Source organism: Gopherus evgoodei, chromosome 6, assembly GCF_007399415.2.
Source record: "Gopherus evgoodei ecotype Sinaloan lineage chromosome 6, rGopEvg1_v1.p, whole genome shotgun sequence".
Classification (NCBI taxonomy): domain Eukaryota; kingdom Metazoa; phylum Chordata; order Testudines; family Testudinidae; genus Gopherus; species Gopherus evgoodei.
Window position 1 is genome coordinate 39,160,431 of NC_044327.1, and position 23,172 is coordinate 39,183,602.

Below are 23,172 nucleotides of genomic sequence, written 5' to 3' on the forward strand. Positions count from 1 at the left end.
GGGGATTGGACTAGATGACCTCCTCTTCCATCATCTAGGGTTTTATGATTCTGTGATTTTGATTTTGATTCTGGGAATTCCCCAATGCTAACTGGCAGAGGGCACACCATTACATAACTCACATCAGGCCTCACTCTCTCATTGCCCCAACACACTGTTGTCATAATCTGTATCTAAAAGGTATCACGAGGTATCATATGCAAACTGGTAATACACTGGTCACTAATATGTGTGTGATGTATGTCCAGGCTGTGTATAACAATTAGAGATTTGTAATGAAAATATATTCTTAAAAGATGTTTTGCAAGCAGTGTATTCTAGACCAGTGGTTTTCAAACTTTTTTCTGGCGATCTAGTTGAAGAAAACTGTTGATGCCTGTGACCGTCGACAGAGCTGGGGATGAGGGCTTTGGGGTGTGGGAAGGGCTCAGGGCTGGGGCAGAGGGTTGGGGTGCAGGGATTAGGGCTGTGGGGTGCAGTCAGGAATATGGGGTTCAGGCTTTGGGAGGGAGCTCAGGGCTGGGGTAGGGGATTGATTCTGGGAGGGGGTAAGGGCTCTGGACTGGGGGTGCAGGCTCCGGGGTGGGGCTGGGGATTGGGATGCAGGGTTGGGGCACAGGCTTACCTCAGGCGGCTCCTGGTCAGCAGCACAGCAGGGATGCTAAGACAGGCTTCCTGCCTGTCCTGGCACCGCGGACCGTGCTGCACCCCAGAAGCAGCCAGCAGTAGGTCGGGCTCCTAGTGGAGGTGCACAAGTGGCTCTGTGTTGCTCTCGCCCACAGGCACCACTCCCCAGCTCCCATTGGTCAGTTCCTGGCTTATGGGAGTATGGAGCCAGTGCTTGGAAGTTGGGGCAGTGCGTAGAGTCCTGTGGGCCCCGCCATGCCTAGGAGCCAGACCTGCTGCTGGCCACTTCCAGGGTGCAGCACAGTGTCAGAACAGGTAGGGACTAGCCTGCCTTAGCCAGGCACCATCAGTACTGGGTCACGACCCACAGTTCGAAAACCACTGTCCTAGACAAAGGTATATTGTTTTCCTGTGTCTCCAATGTAAATTGAGCCAGGTAACACCTCAGAGGACAACGAGAAGTACATCCATACAAAAGATAAACAAAGCCATCAAACTAACACAGTGGGGAGAGAAGGCTGCTTAACAATCACGATGGGGGATGGAGCCTACACCCTCAGGAAACCTTCCTGGGTCTTGAAGCAGACACTATAGAATTTGGGAAATGCAAGCAAAGGCAGAAAGCCATTTTGGCATCCATCACTGGACGGACAAAGAGGCCAGAGCTCTTGTAATCTGAGAAAGACGGATCCTTCAGCTAAGGGGGTAGAAGTCTCTGGGAACTGACTATAGGTGAGAAACCTGCTTAGACAAAGATTGAAACTTGCCGAAGTTAAGTTTTAGTCACTAGATAGCACATTTTGTGAATATCCACATCCGACGAAGTCGGTATTCACCCACGAAAGCTCATGCTCCAAAATGTCTGGATTCTTTGCTGCTTTTACAGATCCAGACTAACATGGCTACCCCTCTGATACTTGACATTTTGTTTTGTTTTACTTGTAACCATAACTGTGTCTTCTATTCTTATGGCCACTTAAGTGTCTGTTCTCTATTAATAAACTCATCTTGTTTTACTACAAAACCATCTCAGTGCTGTGTATTAAACTAAAGGGTGGATCCTCAGTTAAACTAACAGGCCGAGGACTTTATAACTTCGATGAGTATCCAGTGAGAGAGACTGAACATTGCAGGGGAGATGGTTTGGGGGAGACTCAGGACTGGAAGGGTTGTTGGTGTCACCCTGCAAGGAGAAACCAGGCTGGTGAAAGCCAGAGTGAGGCCACTGTGCTGTGAGCAGGCTGCTGGTATCAGGACTCTGAGCCAAAACTGCAAAACACAAGCACCCACAGCTACAGGGTAGGTAGTGATAGAGCCCCTTACTGGTCTGGGTGAACCCCCAAAGCATCACAGTGATATTCTTCTGTTTTACATGGTTCTGTCTGGGCAGTTCATTTCTGTCACAATTTTTTTAATTGTTGTTGAGCACCTATATGTGCTTTATAAGTTGACATAAATATTTGAAAGAATAGTATAAGTATTAATGTTTTCATTAAACTAAATACAGAAAATATCAATTTCCCTGTAAGCTCTCTTACATGTTTAATTTTATAATGTTTCTTAGACTAATTCTAGAGAAAATGGCAAAAAAATATTGTTTGATTATAAATGTAATGGGAATAAGATTATGTTTTATCATGACATATTTTACTTTATTTTTTTCTACTAGGCCTTTATGACAAAGTATTTTAAGCATCAATTATTGTAAGTATCATCAAAAATGCAATTTATTATTAAGAAAGACAAACAACCTTTCTAGCAGTTTATTACTTCACATTAAACCTTTCTAGCAGTTTATTACTTCACATTAAATATTTATTAGGAAAAACATTAGAAGTAGTAAGCACATTTCATTTCAATAATAATGAATAAAAGTATAACTGAAGTTAATTTTTACAAGATAGAACTAGGAATGCTTATTAAAATTGACATTTTAAGCCTGGACCTTTAGCATTGCAGCACAGATTGTTACTACTTGAACGACAGGACTAATAACATTAGTAGTCAGCAGGAGAAGCCTGTTTTGGGGGTGGGGAGGGGTGTGTGGAATGGGCTGCAGCTAGATCTGGGAAATGGTTGCAAGAAGCTAACCCTGATGTGATTTGCTCCCTCTTCCCTTCCCCATAACCCCACCTGGGAATTTGGGGAAGCTGGAGACTGGAGGGAGAGGTAAACTGGACCACTGATGCCATTGCTAGGAGTGCTACAGCTGCTTTGGTAGCTCCCTGTGACTCCAAAGCAGCATCTGCTTCTGCTGTTTTGTTGGTAGCATGAGAACCTCAGCCCAGTCTAGAAACAGTCAGTGATTTCATCAGCGCAGCGGTGCTGGAACAATTTTTATTGTGGGGGTGCTGAGAGTCATTGAACCAAACTGTAAACCCTGTATATAATGGAAATCATTTCAAGACTAGTTCCAGCACCTATGTATCAGGCTACTAAAAATGCCCTGAGGAACACAAAAGAGAAAAGGGAAATGGTGACTTAAATTTTATTAAGATGATGTTTAAAAAAAAAAGTGAACAGTACAGAATTTAAGCATATAAATTTCTGGTTATCAGGAAATAACGTACAGATTATGCAAGTATGAAGTTCGGTTTAAGATCGGCTGTCGTAAGGAATACAAAAGCTGCAATATCCCCGATTAGGGGTAAAAGGTTGATGGGTCAAAGTACAGACATTGGGATATGAGGGTATGATGTTCATATAATGGCTATGTTCGGGTGTGGGGTATAATGAGGGGATATGATGATGGATTGACCCTCATTTGGTGAGATTTTACGTTCAGGGAGCTTATGGTTCCAGCAGGGCCGGCCTTAGGATTTAGGGTGCCCTAGGCAAGATTATTAAACTGGTGCCCCTGTGCCTAATCTGCTCTTAGCAACACAAACATAAGCTTATAGTACTGGAAAACTTGCCACATTCACATTATTAAAACCAGTTTAACTTAATTAAGCACACTGTAATGCTGATGGACTAGCACTAAAGAAGCAGCACTATAGAAAAAAATTCTGATATGACAGAATGATGCAAATAATTTTTTTTTTTAATTTATCAAAATTTTATTGGAAATTTATATGAAGAGGTATTGAAACAAAGATTTGTTTTTAATTAAAAGCAATCTTTCTGGCTTTTTTTGGCTGCAAAATCAGTAATAATGTCATCATATGACAAAGACAAAGTCGTGTCTTGTTCGATCGCAAGAATAGCAAGACCAGTCAAGCGTTCCTGACTCATTGTAGAGCGGAGATAGTTTTTAATGAGCTTTAGTTTTGAGAAACTCCGTTCTCCTGATGCTACTGTTATAGGAATTGTCAATAGAATACGAGTGGCAATGTACACATTAGGATATATGTCAACAAGTTTGCGGTTATGAATAAACTGTACAATGTCCATCACCGATTTTGCATGTGGCAACATTGATGACAGTGTACTCAATTCTTCGTACAGTTCAAGTCCATTTAAATCAAAATGGTGCTTCAGGAGGCTCTCTAGATTCTTGCACTTTGTCATTAGTTGCTCTTGTTTTCCTATTTCGTTGAATTTAGTTATGTCATACAAAAATCCAAACTGTTCAGGGTGTACTTGCAAGGTATTAAACCTTTCATCAACAGCAGATACTGCTTTATCCATCACAACATTAAAAAATTCAACCTCAAATTTCTTTTCTGGATCGTCTATGGGCATGATCTGCTGTACAGATTCTTCATAAAGAAGTGTTCCTGGCCTTTTTAACTCATATTAACTATGTATTTACTTTATGAAAGTTGGAGAAAACATTGTGAAAATGTAAAACATTGGCTGCCCAACTTCTGGGCTGGCAAAAGTTATACTGACTCACAGGGGAAAAAAAAGGCAGGAGAATCTTAGTACAACATATGGTCACTCTATACCAGGGGTCGGCAACCTTTCAGAAGTGGTGTGCCAAGTTCACTGTAATTTAAGGTTTCTCGTGCCAGTAATACATTTTAATGTTTGTAGAAGGTTTCTCTCTATGTCTATATTATATAAATAAACTATTGTTATTATCTGAGGTCTTGGCCACCGGTCCTGCTCAGGCCACTGCCAGCTGAGTAAATGAAACTCCAAACCGGCAGCGGGCTGGTGGCTGGAACCCTAGACAAGGATCCCAGGCCCTGCTCAGCCCGCTGCTGGTCTGGGGTTCTGACCACCAACTCCTGCCAGCTAGGATCCCGGCTGCCAACCCCCCCTCAGCCCGCTACCAGCCTGGGATTCTGCTCACCCAGGCTGGCAGGAGGAAGAGTGGGGCTGGCGGCTGAGCTCCTGACTGGCAAGGGACCGGCAGCCGGAACCCCGGAGTAGCTGCCGGCTGAGTGAATGGAACCCCAGGCTGACAGCAGGTTGAGTGGTTCAACTGGCCTGCTCAGCCCACTGCTAGCCTGGGGTTCCTTGGGGGTCCCCAGGCCAGCAGTAGGTGCTGAGTGGGGCCGATGGCTGGTATTCCAGCTGGCAATAGGGCAGCAGCCGGAACCCCAGAGCAGTGATGGGCTGAGCCGCTCAGCCTGCTGCTGCATACCATCAAAAATCAGCTCACCTGCCACCTTTGACACGTGTGCCGTAGGTTGCCGACCCCTGCTTTATACATTAGTAAGGAGATGAGCATATTACAGTTGTTGGAGGGCTCTTATCAGGAGTAACAGGCTATAGGAAAGTCAGTCAACATTTTTTGTTTCTCTGATGAAAACTGACCCACTCCTTGCCTCAAACCAAACCTGTCACTAATAATTGTCAACAACTAAATTTTCTGTTTTTGGCTAAGATATTGATTTTAAAAAAATATTGAAATTGGATTCAGGATTGTTAGCAAGAATTTTTGGCAAACAAAGTTGTTAAATGACAATCTAAATGGCAACACAGTACTGCTTTCATGCTTGGCTCACCCTCCAGCCTGCTGGTCCAACAGCTGCAGTAGAGGAGGAGATAGGTGGAAAACTGCAGGATCCCAAATTCCACCTCTTGGGGTGCAGAGTGGCAACAGCAGCAGCAAACCCTCAGGTCCAATCACACGCCAATGGGCACCGCCACCAGCCCAACAGACCATGGTGAAGTTAGCACAACATCTGATCTCAGGGACGGGGCACCCATGGAGCCACAGCAGCTCGTCCTGCCCTGTGCAGCTCCCCCCGGATGAGATGGATGACTGGCAGCTGCCAGCCCGGGGGAGAGATGCTCCCCAGCTAGGGTGGCCAGATCCAGATGTCCTAATTTTATAGGGCCAGTCCTGATATTTGGGGCTTTGTCTTATATAGGCACCAATTACCCCCACCTAGAGTGACCAGACAGAAAGTGTGAGCAATCAGGACAGGGATATGGGGGGGAGGGGTAAAAGGAGCCTATATAAGAAAAAGACCCCAAAATTGGGACTGTCCCTATAAAATAGGGATATCTGCTCACCCTACCCCAATCCCCTTACCTGATTTTTCACACATCTGGCTAACCCCAGCCAAGCCCTGTGTGACATTCCAATTCTGGCTGCCTGCAGAGTAAGTGAGTTACTTTCACTTTCATTCCTCAGCAGGCAGGCAGCCAGCCTCTCCTCCCCCCCAGCACCTCACTCAACCCAGCCCTGACAGAGGGGAGGGAGGAGAGAGACAGGGGTGCTCCTGGGGAGGAGGGAGAAAGGAGGGGGTGCTTCGTGGGGCAGAGGGGAGGTGAGCTCCTTTCCCAACCCCTACTCCCTCCCCTACCAAGGGACCCCAGCAGCCAATCCCATTCCTCAGACTGTGCTGCATTGGGCTCTCTCTAGGACCCAGCAGCCCTGCTTCTACACTGTTTGGGCTGCCTGGAGAGTGGTGCCCCCAGGGAGAGTGAGGCTCTATGCGGCTGCCTCTTCTGCCTATGCCTAAGGACGGCCCTGGGTTCCAGTTCATATGATCCAATGGAGAAAGTCTCTTGGTCCCTTTCTTGTAGTCGAAGAATAATGTCACGCTATACTTCACAGCCAAATCTGTATGGAATTATTGTATAGGACAAAAAAAAGGCACATCTAAAGGGAACTCACCCTGCCCTATGGCAAAAGTTGGCTGCAAACAGAGATCTGAGAGCCAGCACTAGGCATAAACTGGCAAAGCAATTGCTTAAGTGCCCAAACAGCTCAAGGGGACTCTGATTTAGTATTGTCACCAAAACATTATTAATCTAAGGTGGACTTTTTAACAAGTGTATCAGTATGCGTTGCATTGGGTTTTTTCCTGTGGTTTGTGGAAATAATGCAATGCGTATTTCTAGGGGGTAGGTGTGAGGGGTAAGGAGCTGGCCACCAAAATTATTCCTGCTCAGGCCTCCCCCCGTGGGCTAGCTCTGACTCTGGTGGGAGTTGTTCAAAGGAAGGCCACAACAATCCTTCGCAGTTGAAAATGTAAGGCTGTCGTAAACAAATAGTTAAGGGTTAATAGAACAGGAGTACTTCATGTCTCTTTTGCCTGTAAAGGGTTAACAAGTTCAGTGAACCTGGCTGTCACCTGACCAGAGGACCAATCAGAGGACAGGATACTTTCAAATCTTGAGGGAGGGAAGTTTTTGTATGTGCTGTTAGTGTTTGGTTGTTGTTCTCTCTGGGTTCTGAGCGTAACCAGGTGTCTCTCCAATCTCTTTGATACAGTCTCTTATATGTCCAGAATAGTGAGTACTAGGTAGATAAGGCGATTTAGGCTTGTTTGTTTTCTTTATTTGCAAATGTGTATTTGGCTGGAAGGAGTTCAAATGCGTATTTTGCTGAAAGGATTTCAATTTGTACTTGTATACTTAGGCTGAGAGGGTATTCCCAGTGTCTATAGCTGAAAGACCCTGTAACATATTTCATCTTAAATTTACAAAGATAATTTTTACTGTTTTTCTTTCTTTAATTAAAAGCTTTTCTTTTTTAAGAACCTGATTGTTTTTTTTATTCTGGTGAGACCCCAGGGGACTGGGTCTGGATTCACCAAGGAATTGGTGGGGAGAAAGGAGGGAAGGGGGAGAGAGAGGTTAATTTCTCTCTGTGTTAGGATTACTTTCTCTCTCAGGGAGAGTCTAGGAGGGGGAGAGAGGAGGGGAGAAGGTGGATTTTCCTCTCTGTTTTAAGATTCAAGGAGTTTGAATCACAGTGATCTTCCAGGGTAACCCAATGCGGGGAAGTCTGGGAGAGGAAATGGTGACGGAAAGGGTTTACTTTCCTTGTGTTAAGATCCAGATGGACAGGGTCTTGGGGGTCCCCGGGCAAGGTTTAGTGGGGGGTGACCAGAGTGTACCAGGCACTGGAATTCCTGGTTGGTGGCAGCGCTACAAGTACTAAGCTGGTAATTGAGCTTAGAGGAATTCATGCTGGTGCCCCATCTTTTGGATGCTAAAGTTCAGAGTGGGGAATTACACCATGACAGAGCCCATCTAAGTTGAGGAGTCTTGCTGCCATGGCACTCAGAGCCATGCTACACAGACAGAGAAGGTGACTGAACAATGCAAGCATGCCTGGCCATATCCAGTTTAGCTCTAGCTGCCTCCCTCCAGTCATCCCATACCCACTCCTCACCCCACGGACTGAGCACACTCCACCCTTCCCCCCCACGGTTGCATCTGCCTCATGCAATATGCACACACCCCACCCCCATCCGTTGCCTCTGTCCCATGCACTATGCAAACCCTGCCCCCTTCCCTTTGCATACTCCGCACCCATCGCTGCGCTGCCCTTTGCACCGTACATACCCCGCCCCGTAGCTTCCCCATGCACCGTGGAAACCCCTCCCTGCACCCCTGATCCCGCCTCTCCCCCACAGGGAAGTGACAACTCTGCCCACGACCCCTGCCTCCTCTCCCTACGGCTTCGGTGACATCACGATAAGCCCCGCCCCTTCCTGCCTCCTCCTCTGCCCACCGCTGCCCGCGCGCCAGAGTGATTTCAGAGAGCGCGCGCGCGGCGGCCGCAGCGGTAACGTCGCCGTTGGCTCTGAGCGGCCGCTTCGCGTTCAGCCTTCCCCCTCCCCGGAACAGCGCGCGGCGGCGGCGGCACCGGCCGACACCAGCGCCGGTGCTTCCTTCCGGCCCCGGAGCCTCGCGGCGCAGCAGTAGCAGCGCGAGCCGGCGCGTGTGGAGCGGCAGGACCCGCCTTCCCCCTCCCGCTCCCCGTGCGGCGCGTCTCTCTCCGCGCTGCTGCAGAAACAAAGGAGAGGAGCGGCGGCGGCGCGAGCTCCTCACTGGGCCGGGACTCGCCCCGCTCGCGCCGGGACAGCCAACCCACCCCTCCCCCGCCGCCTTTGTCTGACCGCAGCAGAACCGACCACTCGCCCGGAGCCCTCCCCAGCAGCCCCTTCGAGCAGGTCAGTGGCGCCCCGCGGCCGTTGTGTCTCCGCCGGCCGCCCTTGGGGGGAGCGCTCCGGCCCTTGCATGGGCCAGGCACCCCCCCCCCCGTTCCGGGGAGGCGGGCCTACAGCTCCGTAGAGCCCCCGAGGGAAGGGCCCGGCCGGGGGGAGGAGGCAGCGAGTGGGGCCCTTAGCAGCCGGGTCCCCGCCGCCGGCCCTGGGGGAGTCCCCGGGGTTCGCGGGCCGCGGCTGCTGGGGAGAACAAAGAGCCGGAAGCGGCTGAGAGGCCGGCGGCGCCGAGCGAGCGGCTGGGCGGCGTGACTCAGGGATTTTGAGAGGGGCCCAGCAGGCCTGGGGCTGCCGGTGGCCGGGCGAGGAACAAGGCACCTTGCCGCTCCTGCGGCTCGGGCCGAGCAGCGCTTCCCCCGCCTGCCCGGTCCCTGGCGAGTGTCTCCTGCCGCGGGAGGCTGGCGGCGCCCGCCCCTTTCGTTTATTTTTCTGGCTTGACTTGATTTTGCCTTTGTCCAATTCGATCTCTATTCTCTGTGTGTCTAGGGAGCGCCTCAGCTCCCCTTTCTAACTCGCAAAATGGGTCAGCCGGTTTCTGGGGTCTGTCATCTGGAGGAGGATGTCAGGATAAATAAAGATTTAGGTCAGCCAGCCCATTCTGCCCCATCATTGACGCAACTCCGACGGATTTAGTATTGATTTAGGTATAGCTTTGGGTTTTTTGTTCTTCTTTTCCCCTCACTAAGTCAGTTTTAAAATGTGAATTTAGCTGGTGTGAATATCGCAGTTTGCTTGTGCTTTGGTCTATAAAGCACTTTTGCATGGAGAACTAAAGTTCATTGCTGCTGTTTTGTGGTATTTTGTTCTGCCCACTTCAGATTCATTGTTAACTATATTATTAAAGTGCCCATGAGTTTAGCTATAATTCATAATAAAAATACCTCCTATATAGTCTTCAGCTGCTTACACATAGTATTTTCCTGCCCTTGTTTAACTTGTGTAACTAGTAGCTATCCAGATTACTGTAATAGAATCACTAGCTGAGCTAATGCAAGTTGCAAAACATAGTTCCTTCTGTAAAAGGAAACAACGGAGAGAACAAGAACCTTAACCTTTTAATCAGTATCTTCCTTCTATCTAAAAAGGAACAACTGTGACGTGCAGGCAAATGCTTCTGTTGAAACCACCCACCCAGAAATGCTGAGTATATATGTGTTAGCAGAGGCAGTGCAACAGCAGTCATCTTTTGGGCCTCAGATCATACTCAGCTGTGTTGTCTTTATGCTGTATGTTAAAAATGGTAATAGCTGTTTGATGACTAGCCCATGATGCTGCATTTTCTAAGTAGAATTTAAGAATGTCTCCCTCTCTCTTCAGGGAGGAAGCTGTAATCATCCTGTTAATTGGATTTTATATTTCTCCATTACAGTGGGTGTATGCTTTGCTGCTTCAGTTCTGTGGGTTGTGTAGGAGTTGGCAACCTTTTGAGATATAAATAGAAACTGATTTCAGAGGCCCCTGTTGAGGAGGTTGTGTGAGAGTCTTGCTCAGCCTGTCACATTGCAGCCTTGTGACAGGCGGAAGCTAATACATTCACCCATGTGACCTTAGCTTCTGAGAAATACTAAGGAAAGCAGGCATACATGTGATACTATTATAAGCTGGTTTTCTAAGGGAAAGACAGAACTGAATGTATGACATTAAGTGGATGACTGCTAAATTATGAAGACCCATCCTAGTTGGCGGCTGCTGATGTGTGACAAGCAAAACACTTCTGTTCTAAAGAGCTTGAAGCAGGTTTATGAAATCCATAGTCATTTGAGCTTCCTCATTACGTTAATCCAAAGGTACAAAGAGCATAATTTAGTTTCTGGTTGATAAATACTTATTAATGGATGATGAAGGTATATTTGTCTTCGTGCTGGTGTGTGCTTTTTAAAGGAAACGGTTAATCAGATGATACTTGGACATGGTACAAGAAAAATGAAATGGCATAGTTTCTTTAACAATCACTGGGAAATAACAACTTGTCCTTTTTAATTAGGGGCATATATTTCTAGTAGGGAAAGAATGTGCTGACAGGAGCCATGAAAGTGCTTGTATTTACATTATATCCAAAACAACAATTAAAACCTAAAAATAGATTTAAATAGCATGTGGTAATACATGTTTACAACATATTCATTTTTAAGAGGAGCAGGTTGGAGTAATGGGAGACTCATTCTGGATGCTGACATGCTTAAAATTATTAAAAGGGACACCACTCACATCAAATTAGCACTTCTATCCTCTGAATATCTAAATTGTAAAGCCTAAAATTATTATAGATTAGAAGAAAATATTTTCTATATTTTTAGTTCATCTGGCAGCTCTTTGTATAGTCCACTGTTTGTGCTGCATAGCTGATTAGTTCCATCTGCATGGATTCTTAAAATAAATAAAAAGTGATTGTAGAACCACAATTTGGTAGGAAAAGCCTAGGGCAAGTGTCAAAAAGGCAGGTCTTGTATTCAAGGTATTGAACTAGATAGAGATCTATCAAGTGATGTTACAAACTGAGTGACCTTGTGCAAGTCACCTAATTTATTTGCTTCGATTCCAGATCTGTAAAAGGCACGTGTAATTTTTCCATTTTGCCCCTTGGTATGCCTTGTCTAGTTTATAAATTTTCTGGACCAGGAATTGTTTGTGTGTATTTACAGCACTTGCTACAGTGGGCCCTAAATCTCCCTTGGAGCCACACACAGTGATATGATACTATAGTTGCTGAAACTACGCTGGTTCCTTTCTAAAGAAAGGCTTATCACCCTTAGGAGATGCAGACCTTTAATTTACAGAGTGTATGCTTTGGTCCATAGCAAGCACTTACGTATCAACGTATATCTATTGGGTTGCTGTGAACCTTAAACTTGTCTTTTCAAATATCTGTAATTCACTTTGGATGTTACTAGAGAGGAAGACGCTAATATTGAGAGGCTGTTTTGTCAAAATATCTAGCTCTTTTCAAGCTTTTAAAGCTCAATGTACCCCCAAAGGTGTATTGTTTTAAAACACAATTTTTCTAGTGGCCCAGTCTAATATTTTAATTTGCCCTGGATTTGTAGCAGATCGCTTGATTATACTGTGCTCCTGTTAGCTCTTGGGAGCCAAGGATTCATTGCTATATCAAGTTTTCTACTAAACTTGCATTGCAGTGATAAATCACTAGTGAAGGTGAGGTATTTATTTTGTTAATTTTTGCTGTTCATGTTATGCAGAGGTGAGGGTTTTTATTATCCAATGCCAGACATGGGTACCTTGCTATAAATTCTTGAGCCAGGGTATTTTGCTGAGCTTAAGGAAATGAATAGGCTGTGTAAATGGGTGTCTTTTAGCAACCAAAGGCATTTCTTGCAAGATTTCTGTTCAAGTTTGTTGCAAATGCAACTTTTAAAGCACTGAAAAATAAATTCATAGTGTTTCAGAAGTGCCCACTGATCCTGTATAGGGACGATTCTGCACACATGTTGCTGCCAGTTAACATACAGTGTCAGCTTTCGTACGCAACAAGACTACTTACTCTGTTTTGGAAATTACTTCTATAGTTAGAAGTGTATATTGAAATTGACCCACATGTCATATAAGCAGTAAAGGAAGTTTATTTCCTGTTTAGTATGTTGATAAATAGATTATATTAATTTCCAGAATTGATTAGTGTACACAGATTTGGTGTGGCTTATTCAGTGGATCTGACTTCAGGAATAGAAATTAGCCAGAGTGAGTGACAGGTGACACATAGGAAATATTTTTCTACTAAGATTTTATAAAGGTATAAAAGTATCAGTGCTTTCCATTACTGCAACTTTACATAACGCAAATGTAGCCTTTGTTAAGAATGTTGATGTTATTTATTTGTAGAAAAAGTAAAGATACTAATGACTGTCTCATACAAACTGTGATCGATTTTTGGTGACATGCCAACTTTTAATGCAGTTTTCTGGTTTTATTTACAGCACAGAGATGGCTCAGGAGACAAACCAGACCCCAGGGCCCATGCTGTGTAGTACCGGATGTGGATTTTATGGGAATCCTAGGACAAATGGAATGTGCTCAGTCTGCTACAAAGAACATCTTCAGCGACAGCAGAATAGTGGCAGAATCAGTCCACTGGGTAAACTTTTTTTATTGGGAGAGATCATGTCTGAGAAGATGGCAGGAATTGTAGGACAAATGCTGGAGACAGGAACATCTGCAATGGCTATACTGAAAACAAGCAAGGATTTGGGGTGGGAGTTAGCAACGAATAAAACTATTTTCATGTGTACATTCTGGACAACACACTGTACTTGCTGCCCCACCCTAAGTCTCTGCTGAGCACTTGATCCCTATATTTAGATGATCACTTTAGTTGTATTTCATTGGCATGCAGTTTTAAAGACACAAAGCAATCTAATCAAATTTCAAGTAAATAGATGAGGACAGCTAAACTAATATTATACATAAGCGTGCTTGAGTAGCTGATGACGATTTATATTCTACACATTTACTGAACATTCAAATTTGTGTTGCATAGGAACAGTCAATGGTTCGAACAGTCCTACCTCAGACTCTGCATCAGTTCAGAGAGTAGAAGCTAGCTTAAACTGTGAAGGTGCTGTGGGCAGCACATCTGACAAATTAAGGTAAGTTGTAGATTACTGTTTTGAGACTAAACTGAGTTAAATCCGTAAAACAATTAGAGGGTTTATACTTTAAATAATCATGGCCTAGATGTACCAATATCACCTTATTGTAGTTAGTTTTTTGGAGGAATAAATAGCTGACAGACTGGTGGAGAACTATAATTGACCAATGCTTTGTGAAGTTGACTGAAGATGTAGTGGTAGCATTTGAGAATTCTGATATAAGTGGTACACAGTGTTTGGCATTGGACTATGAGACATTACAAGAACGCTTTCTTGACTCTTAGCTGAACAGCAGTTCGCTACATAGTTCCTTCAGTCTTCTAGATCAGTATTTCTCAACCTTTTTTATACCAGGGACCGGCTTGCTGCCTTCCTAAACTGTGTCAGGGAGATCTCAGGGACCGGTGCTGGTTCATGGACCAACTGTTGAGAAACACTGTTGTAGAGTGAATGAAGTAATTATAAAAAGAAGCATCTTTCATTATTTTCTTTAAATATCGTAGAAGCTACCTCTGTAATAGCAAACCAAATAGCTTAATCTGCTGAGAATATTTAAGTAGAGTTTGGACAACACATGCATTTAGTGTAAACTCAAAACTAACATGAATTGCTTTTCTCATTGAATGTAACAGAAATGTGCCTGTTGCTGCCTTGCCGGTAACACAGCAAATGACAGAAATGAGCATTTCAAGAGAGGAAAAAGTAACACCGAAAACAGAGACAACAGAGCCAGGTGTGCCATCAAATTAACTTTGAATGCAACTAGCAGCTTTTAACAGAAGTTGACAGTTCATATTACCGTCTCTTCCCTCACCGTCATAACACTGTCATAGGAAAAATATTAAAAACTGAAGGTGGTGGTTCTGAATATTTGAGTATACATTTGTAGTGCAGAGAAAAATAGCTGGGGCTAAATTTGACAGTTGGACGTGCACACAATTCCCATTGAAGAATTTGACAGAAGAGCAAGCTTGGTTCTTAAACTTGCAGTTTAAATTTTGAAACCCTTAGAATTGTACACTATGCTTTTAGAATTGTAAGGGAAAAGAACAGAGGGCTAAAATTACAAGGCTAAAGTGATAGAAACCTCTGAATCTAGGAGCAGCTTTCTCAAATTTCTGTTGGCTTGTGGACATAAATATGGCTTCTTGTATTCAGCAGTATTAGAGAAGGAAATGCAGCTTTCATGAAGGATAAATAATTACTTGAACTTACTAGCTAAACATTTTTTAAGAGTATATTTCCTTTATAACTCTGTCCCAGGGCTGTGCTCGTAGTTTAATGCATGTGACGGACAAGTCTGTTGAAGGACAGACTGATCGAGCACCTGTGGGTATAATTGATCCATTGTTCTTGAATTGGAGTGAACTTAACAGTTGGGCCATATTATGTTCGTAATCCAAGCAGATACTTTAGAAGCTGTACTTGTATGTTGGGAAGGTTGCAGATACCTTACAATAGTATTATTTAAATTAAAGAAAAATTAGAGCAGGAGTCTGCAACCTTTCAGAAGTGGTGTGCCGAGTCTTCATTTATTCACTTTAATTTAAGGTTTCGTGCACCAGTAATACATTTTAATGTTCTTTAGAAGGTCTCTCTATAAGTCTATGTATTATATAACTAAACTAGTGTTTGTATTGTAAAATAAACAAGGTTTTCAAAATGTTTAAGAAGCTTCATTTAAAATGTTGATCTTACACTATCAGCCTGCTGCTGGTCTGGAGTTCTGGTCATCTAGGCCGGCAGCGGGCTGAGTGGGGCCTGCGGCCAGGACCCTGGCTGGCAAGGGTCTGGCAGCCAGAACCCCAGACTGGCAGCAGGCTGTGCGGGGCCAGTGGCCGGGTCCCCAGACCAGCAGTGGGCTGAGCGACTCAGCCCACTGACGCTCAGGGGTTCCATCTGCCGGTTCCTGCCAGCCAGGATCCTGGCTGCCGGACCCACTCAACTCACTGCCAGTCTGGGGTCCTGACTCTGCCCGCGTATAGTGGGTACCTACCTTTTCCCTGGTTCTGGTCCATTCTCTTCCTCTCTCTGCGCTGAGCTGAGGGTGGGAGTGCACTGAGCACAGGGCCAGGAGCTAGAATGAGGGAGTGGGCTCAGGGCTGGGGGCAGGAGGTTTGGGTGTGGGGCACTTACCTGGGCAGCTCACATTTGGTGCCAGAGGTGCAGGTGAGAATGTGGGAGTAGGGTGCAGGAGCTCCTGTTTGGTGCTCAGGGTGGGAGTGAGGATGTGGGGGGGTGCAAGAGTCAGGGCTGGGGGCATGTGGGGGGGGGTGCCAAAGTCAGGGCTGGGGTTGGGGGTTGGTGTAATCAAGCAGAAGGCTGAATGTGTATGAGGGGGGCTCAGGGTAGGGCCCTGGGGGGAGTGTGGGGCTCAGGGCAGAGGGCTGTGGGGGGGGGGCAGGGGAAGGGGGGTCAGGTCGGGGCAGGAGGGGAATATGCCCCTATTCCACCCACCTCCTTCCCCAAGGCCCTGCCCCTGCTGCTTTGCAGACCCCAGGACTCCCATCCAACCTCCCCTGCTCCTGACTTCCCCCTCCAGAGTCACCCTGCCCAGGATCCCACACCCTGTCCAACTCCCCCTGCTCCCTGTCCCCTGACTGTCTTGTGGGAGCAGGCTGCCCTGCCCCTCAGAGTGCTGCGCATGCGATAGCTCGGCTCCAGGGGAGCATGTCTGCCTCCCTGTGGAGCCAAACACTACCCCGCAGGAGCACACAGCCCCAGAGCGCTGCGCGCCTGGCGGCAGGGCTCCAGGGAGTAGAGAAGGCAGGAGAGGGGCCGGCAATTTGCCGCACTTGGCTGGGCACTCCGGTCTGGGAGCATGGACCCCACGGCTTGCCGTGCTGGGAGAGCAGGGCCATTTGCCCACCCCTGCATTAGGGTATGATACTAAAACAATATTACCATTTTTCAAAACTGGAAAACCTGAAGGTTAAGAGTTGAAGGAAGATTTCAGTAACTAGCCCTTTATTTCTGTGTGGGGTTTAAGCTGCTTTAATATCTTGCATTAAAGTGTTTTGTATTCATTCTTAGGCTCTGGTTATTTGAGATGTAAAAGACGTGCATCAGTAATATGATTCTGTGACATGGATTGATAAATACAAGTGTATTTATTGCTCTGATGCTTTTTGGGGTGTGTACAGAGTTTAAGGATACTTTTATAAGCTATGCAAGTTTCAAATTATCTCCTGTAACTCAGTCATATGCCTTTAACAATGCATCTTGAGGTCATACCTGAGAGCGCCAATGAGGAAGGAAACAGTACATGTAAAATAAGGTAGCAGTGACCATGTGGCAAGTGAGTCTAATTGAAAATTCTTGTTAACAGTTAAAACCAAATTGCAGAAGTCATCTTTGAAACTGATAATTTGTAAGCTTCTGATCTCTTGGGGATGAACAGATGACTAATTGACACCAAAAACTATGCTATGCAAAACAGTATTTAAATCTTTCTATGCTCACAGAAGCTGCTTGGAGAAAGTTGCTTATAACAATTTTTAACTTAATTACCAGGCTAATAGTATATGCCTCTGTGGAACTCAAAAGTCAGGGTTTTATTGCAGTTTAGATAGAAAGGAACAGAGAGTGCATACTCAAAGTCCATGTAAATACCTTGAAAAACCTTAAGTTGATAACCCCCCCCCACACACACATGCTTTGAAATCTTTACACTGGCATTCTTCCAGCTTTTTTGGATCTTTAGGAAAACTGATGTCTCTTCCAGTGTGTTTTCTGCAGTCCATATTCCTTAAACTCTACATGTGGCCACTCAACGGGTATCTTCAGTTTTGCCAGACCATAGACTCTAGCCTCTAATTTTGTTTTTATCAAGTCCTTGTATTGTGCCTACTGTAGTATCTGAGCACTCTTCAAAATTAAATAACTTATTTATAGACTGTTCACATCTTTTCTTTTATTCCTCCATCTGGCAGCACCTAGGATTTCTTTGACTCATTTTTTCAGAATAGGAGGGGAAAAAGTCATGGGGGAAATAGTCTGTCATGGGAAAATTGTATCCAAGAGGAAGGACTTGTTCATCTTAAGTCATGACAAGATTTAGGTTCATTGTCATCTGCCACTCTTTAAGAGAACATCATTGGGCAGGCTTGCTGAAAAGGCTTTGGCTGCTCCCCTCACTAATCTTGTCCTGTTTGAGTTTGGTAGTCTACAAGTATCACAGATGTTTGGAGGGATCATGATCACAAAGAAGAAAGATGTCCTCTGAACAGACTTGGTCAAAGCCCATTTAGCATCTTGAGGATAAATACTCAGACTTGATCCATTCACTTAGTGGGTAGTCATTAGAGAACTGAACTTTAGTGTTGTGTCCTTCAACTTTTATTGCATGTATATTTGTTGGTGTGTGCCCAAATACAACAGTTTGGTCACAAATGCATGGTATACTATGGCTTGGGTCAAACTTATGCTTGACAGGATGCAATCTTCTGGCAAGCTATAGAAAGGAAGGTGCTTTTCTTGCTCCTGTTGTTATTTGGAGGTCTAGTATTGGATCCAAAACCACATACTGTTTTGTGACAGTAGGAAAGATGCCCTCTGTTGGAAAAAAAAACTTGTTGAGCTTCTCATTATTTCCCTCCAACCACTATCACTTCAGTTTTCCCAAAATTGAACTTCAGCTAGCTTCTCCTCCAGAAATAAATATACCCAGGTACTGTCACAAGTAGTGTGGCTATTACTAGCATTTGGGATGAAGATTTCTTGAGTATCTGTGTATTGTAGGCACTTCAGATTATGGCACCTGGCAATCTCTCCCAGAACCTTGTAGATGTCAGAGTTGGGGAGAGACTGTGTAACACTCCATAAACAGCCTATCAAGAAAGGGCAAGCAGATAAGTCTTACCTGTGTTTACATGTCCTAATCTTTCAAGTAACTTAAACTTTTTTATGTTATTTCCATCTATTTAATTTTGTCATTCATCTAGATTGTAAACTGTTTAGGGTGGGAACTGAACATGCTATATATGCTTAGCATGTTACTTTCAGATGTCTATAAGTGTGTTTTTTTTTAAACAAACCTTGTTCAGAATTACTGGGTGTGAAGGGGAACCTTAAAGACATGTTTAATCATTAAAAGGGGTAGCTTGCATTAAAGTCAGAGAGTCTTGACTCTTGTAAAACTACATTGCACTTTTGGACTTACAGTCCAAGAAAAGCTTCTTAAATTAAACCTGATTCAACCGGGGCCCCAAATGTTCATGGGAGAAGCAACTGAAAACTAGCTTTAGAATGAGTCAGTTTAGCTATGCTACCTTTACTGCTGCACTGAATTTACTGTAATATAAGAATGTCTAGATTCAGCGTAAGTGTGGGCTGTTGCTCTTTTCCTAATTACTGTAGGAGTGCTTGTATGAGAATGTGGAGAGCATTCTCATAAGCAAAGGTAACTCTCTTATCTGAGAATAGAGCTCATAGTAGGGAACTATGTGAACCAATGGTGGTGTGATTCAAAAATTCAGCTGCTGTTGCAGTCTTAGGCCTGACCTACACTAGAAAATTAGGTTGGCATAACTGTCACTCAGAGATGTGAAAAATCCATACCTCTGTACAGTGTAATTAAGACAACCTAAGTCCCTGTGTAAACCATGCTAGGTTAACAGAATTCATCCATCTGTTTAGCTACCACCTCTTGGAGATGGATTACCCACATGACAGTGTCTGCATTGAAGTATTAGTCTCACCTGACTATTGTTAGATTGGAAATTGTTACAAACAGTAGTGCATTAATCTGGATTGTGTTAATTGTGCAGTAAGTATTGTATAGCTTAATGCTTTTAGGGTTTCTCAGTTTACTTGATTTCTGAAATAAAGCTTATGTACAATTTAGATTGTTTAAAGAGTAGGTGGTCACAATGCTTTACCTATTAAACACTGGGGGGAATCTCTCAAAGGAATACTAAAAACACAACTATACACTTGGTTTACCATGTGACCTTAAATGTAAGCTTTCCTGTATACATTGATATTCAAAGTAGGTCTTAATGGCTTACAAAGCACTTACTGTGCACTTATGACACTTTCCATTCATAGTTCTTTATGTAGGTAGGTCAAATAAAGCCTACCCTTCTCTCCATTTTTGCATGTAAATGGTGAAGTGGCCATATTCCTGACTTACTAGTACTTGGACACAGTTGCAGTTTTATAGCTAAAGACGTCTGTATTAATATAAAATAACCTTACACGTGGTATTGTGTATGTTATGAATTTTGCATAGTTTCTGGGAAAGGAATGCAGTGTCTTGGGCTGTACCTACATTCTTGAACAAAAGTTTTTTACTGAATTATTCAAAATTAATCTGGAGCTCTCATTTCGGTTTGCTTTATTTTTATTTTTTGCTTCTTTTCCCATAGTTGTTACTCAACCAAGTCCATCGGTATCTCAACCCAGTACTTCTCAGAATGAAGAGAGTGCTCCTGAATTGCCCAAACCAAAGAAGAACAGATGCTTCATGTGCAGAAAGAAGGTTGGCCTTACAGGTATATGAAAAGGCTTTGTCAATACTTAACAGTTTTTGTTGACTAGCATTTGCATTTACTATTTCTCTGGATTGAATTTTGTATTTGGTAAAACTCATTTTGGGTAGGAAGCATTCCAAAATTCATTGGGATGATACCCCGTGAAACAGCTGTGTTTTTTGAAATGCGTGGAATCTGTTCATATTGCTCTTAACAGAACAGTTGTAAATATTTGGTTCTTTGTAGTGACTAAGCCTTAAAATCATAGTTTAGGTAGAGCTGAAAGTGACACTGCTTCCTTTTGTTTGTACAGGATTTGACTGCCGATGTGGAAACTTGTTTTGTGGACTTCACCGTTACTCTGACAAGCACAACTGCCCATATGACTACAAAGCAGAAGCTGCAGCTAAAATCAGGAAAGAAAATCCAGTTGTTGTGGCTGAAAAAATCCAGAGAATATAAATTAACCTACTTGTGAAAAGACTGACTTTGTTTTTATTTTAATATATCCTAGGAAAACATTAAAGAGCAGATGCATGGCATTTCTTTTGATGTTCTCCAGAGTTTTACTTTAGTCTTGTCTGTTTTATTGATATTTCAGGATGTTTGGGTGTTTGTTACAGGCAGAACTGGATAGTTACAGCCCTTTTAAAATGTATATGCCCTTCCCAGAATAAAATTGGATTAATTAAGACCTGCACAGGAAGTTAGAAATGCACAGAGGACAAATTGTCTAGTTCACATGTGCCAAACAAATGTGTAAAATCTGCATGTCTGCAGCAGATCTGCCTTTTGGGTATGTAATTGAGGTATATCATCTTTGGCTAGTGTTACATGCCTGTTTTGGGGTGAAAAGATACACCAGTAAAAAGTTGGCAGTCTATTTCTACCATAATTAAATTTTCTCCTATCTTTAATATCCACAATTCATTGTTTTGAAGCAGAATGTGAGCTTACATAGAGGATCCACCTTACGTAGAGGAGTGTTGGTGCCATATTTAAGATACAGTTAAAGTTGTTTAATGCAGCAGGAAAAGTGAGAAATTCTGAGACTTAAAGGGTGTGAATGATCCTGGAAATGACTACATTTATATAGTTCAGAACAATCAGCAGGTTCCCATAGGAAATGCCCTCTTAGAAACTTGATGAACTGGCCTGCAACAGAAGGTTTGTCTGATTTACTCTTGCATAGCTAAAAACGTTGTGTAGCACAATGCAGTAAGATTTTTATTTACAAAAGAACAAAAGCTGTTTGTTTTTAGATTTACCACAGCAGCTCTATCAAGTAACAGTATGTTAGCATCTAAGTTGCAGATTTATTTGAGCAGTTTAATTTTTCATGTATCTTCATGTTGGGTTCAAGAGAATATGAGCTTTTTTTTATTTAATAGTTTTTTAAATGATAAGATGGCACCATTCTGCATGGAAAACCATACCCAACATGGCTGCTGTAGATTTAATTGGTACCTGGCACCACTCTGAGGGCTGCTTTATCATTTTTAATTGTATTTGGGTGTAGGACTGTAGTGTTCTTGGGTGTATTGCATGGGCTGCATTATCTACAGCATTGTACAATAACTCTAGAAAAGGCAGTATACTTCACTGATGCTTGTCTGGTAATATCACTTCTGTGTTATAATGGAAGTTTTTTTGTGATGTATGAAACTTGTTTTTTATATGAACCAGTACAGTTTAGACTAGTGTTGTGGTAATGCCTGTTCTCATCTGTAAATAGTTATGTACACAAGGCGCTACTTCTGATTTTTATTGCAGTATTCAGTCTTAGTTTTTACTTCATTATTAAAAGCATCAGGACTTTTGCTTTAACATTGTCCTTCAGTTCTGAGTTACTAGATATGCAAATGTGTACAGATAGTTCATATTTATGTATTGCACATAATCATGCTACCCAGCATCTATGCTATGTTGTATTATGTAAATAATAAAATCATGTACAGAGGGAAATAATTCCTTTTGTTATAGTTCATTGGGTTTTGAGTTACTGGGTAATCCGAGGCTGTCTTGTGGATGGGGAAAGGGCTGCAACTTGTTTCTAGATTCTGCTATGTGGGAATTTTTTTTCTATGTGCCTAAGCCTGCATATTTCTAACCTGTTCAGCTTTCATTTACCAATTTAAGATCTCATCTTTGGGTAAGAAAAGCATAGCAGATGGAATACAAACTAATTTTCTTGATGGCCAGATAATTTCAGCAAATAACAGTAACATCATGTCTACAGGGAAGATGGAGAGCATTAGCTGTGAATTTAAAGGCTTTTTTTCTTGCTGCTTTGCCTGCGAATCTATTTCCAATGGATCTCTGGGACCACATTACTAGTATACTGTGCAGCACCATTTTATCCAAACCTCTGAAAGCAGGAGCATTTCCACTGGGCCCCTCCCTAGGATCTATACCTAAATGTGGATTTCAAATATGGGACTGTGAGAGTTACCCTTCCCAACTATGCGAAGGAGCACAGGTTGGTGTGCATGACACATGATAACTTGTTGGAAAGAGGCAGCCTTCACCAATGGATAATACATGGGAACTTCTTGTAATGGAAACTGAGATAAAAGTTGTCCTCCATCCAGTCTACCTACATGTGCTTGCTTATTGTCACTGCTTGTTCTTATGATATGGGGAAAGGGCTTGCTCTGGAGCTTCATGTGCCAAGATGAGGATAATCCATATCGGTATAAGCCAAAAGGAGCCACACTAAAGCAATGAAAAGTACCATTTCTCCAACCCTGGAATTTAAAGTAAGAATCATGATGAGATCTGTTACCTTCTGATCCTAAGAAGACTGGATTTGCACACGGATATTTGAAGAGAATTCAGGTTGAGAGTTTGTGGGTAGAGCACTCGAGCTATAGGCTATCAAGAACAGTTTGTGATAACATGTCAGTGATGTCATGGATTAGTATGATTTAGGGATTATCTGAGGAAGTATGGGACACTTGAATTAAATATTTCACATGAGTTTAAATTCTCGTGTATCTCAAAATCCCCGACAGCTATAGTTTATCACTTACATCACTTTCTGAGACAAATGCCCATCCCTTTGACTTGTAAGATAACAGTATATTGTGTGGGAAAGGAGTAAAAATC

General features: G+C 43.4%; 1 protein-coding gene across 3 annotated transcripts; it reads left to right on the forward strand.

Annotated features, from left to right (window-relative positions):
• Positions 1-8,693: 8,693 nt before the first annotated feature.
• Positions 8,694-22,032, forward strand: ZFAND5 (zinc finger AN1-type containing 5). Of its 3 annotated transcripts, none has more exons than XM_030566461.1 (6): positions 8,694-8,936; positions 12,920-13,077; positions 13,480-13,588; positions 14,224-14,324; positions 19,960-20,085; positions 20,378-22,032. In XM_030566461.1, the coding sequence occupies exons 2-6, from the start codon at positions 12,927-12,929 to the stop codon at positions 20,524-20,526; spliced, it is 636 nt and encodes a 211-aa protein (XP_030422321.1). In that variant the 5' UTR covers positions 8,694-8,936; positions 12,920-12,926; the 3' UTR covers positions 20,527-22,032. The 3 variants fall into 3 exon arrangements, with proteins under 3 accessions (XP_030422321.1, XP_030422320.1, XP_030422319.1); XM_030566460.1 differs by lacking the exon at positions 8,694-8,936 and adding an exon at positions 9,426-9,631; XM_030566459.1 differs by lacking the exon at positions 8,694-8,936 and adding an exon at positions 10,621-10,774.
• The last annotated feature ends 1,140 nt before the right edge of the window (positions 22,033-23,172 follow it).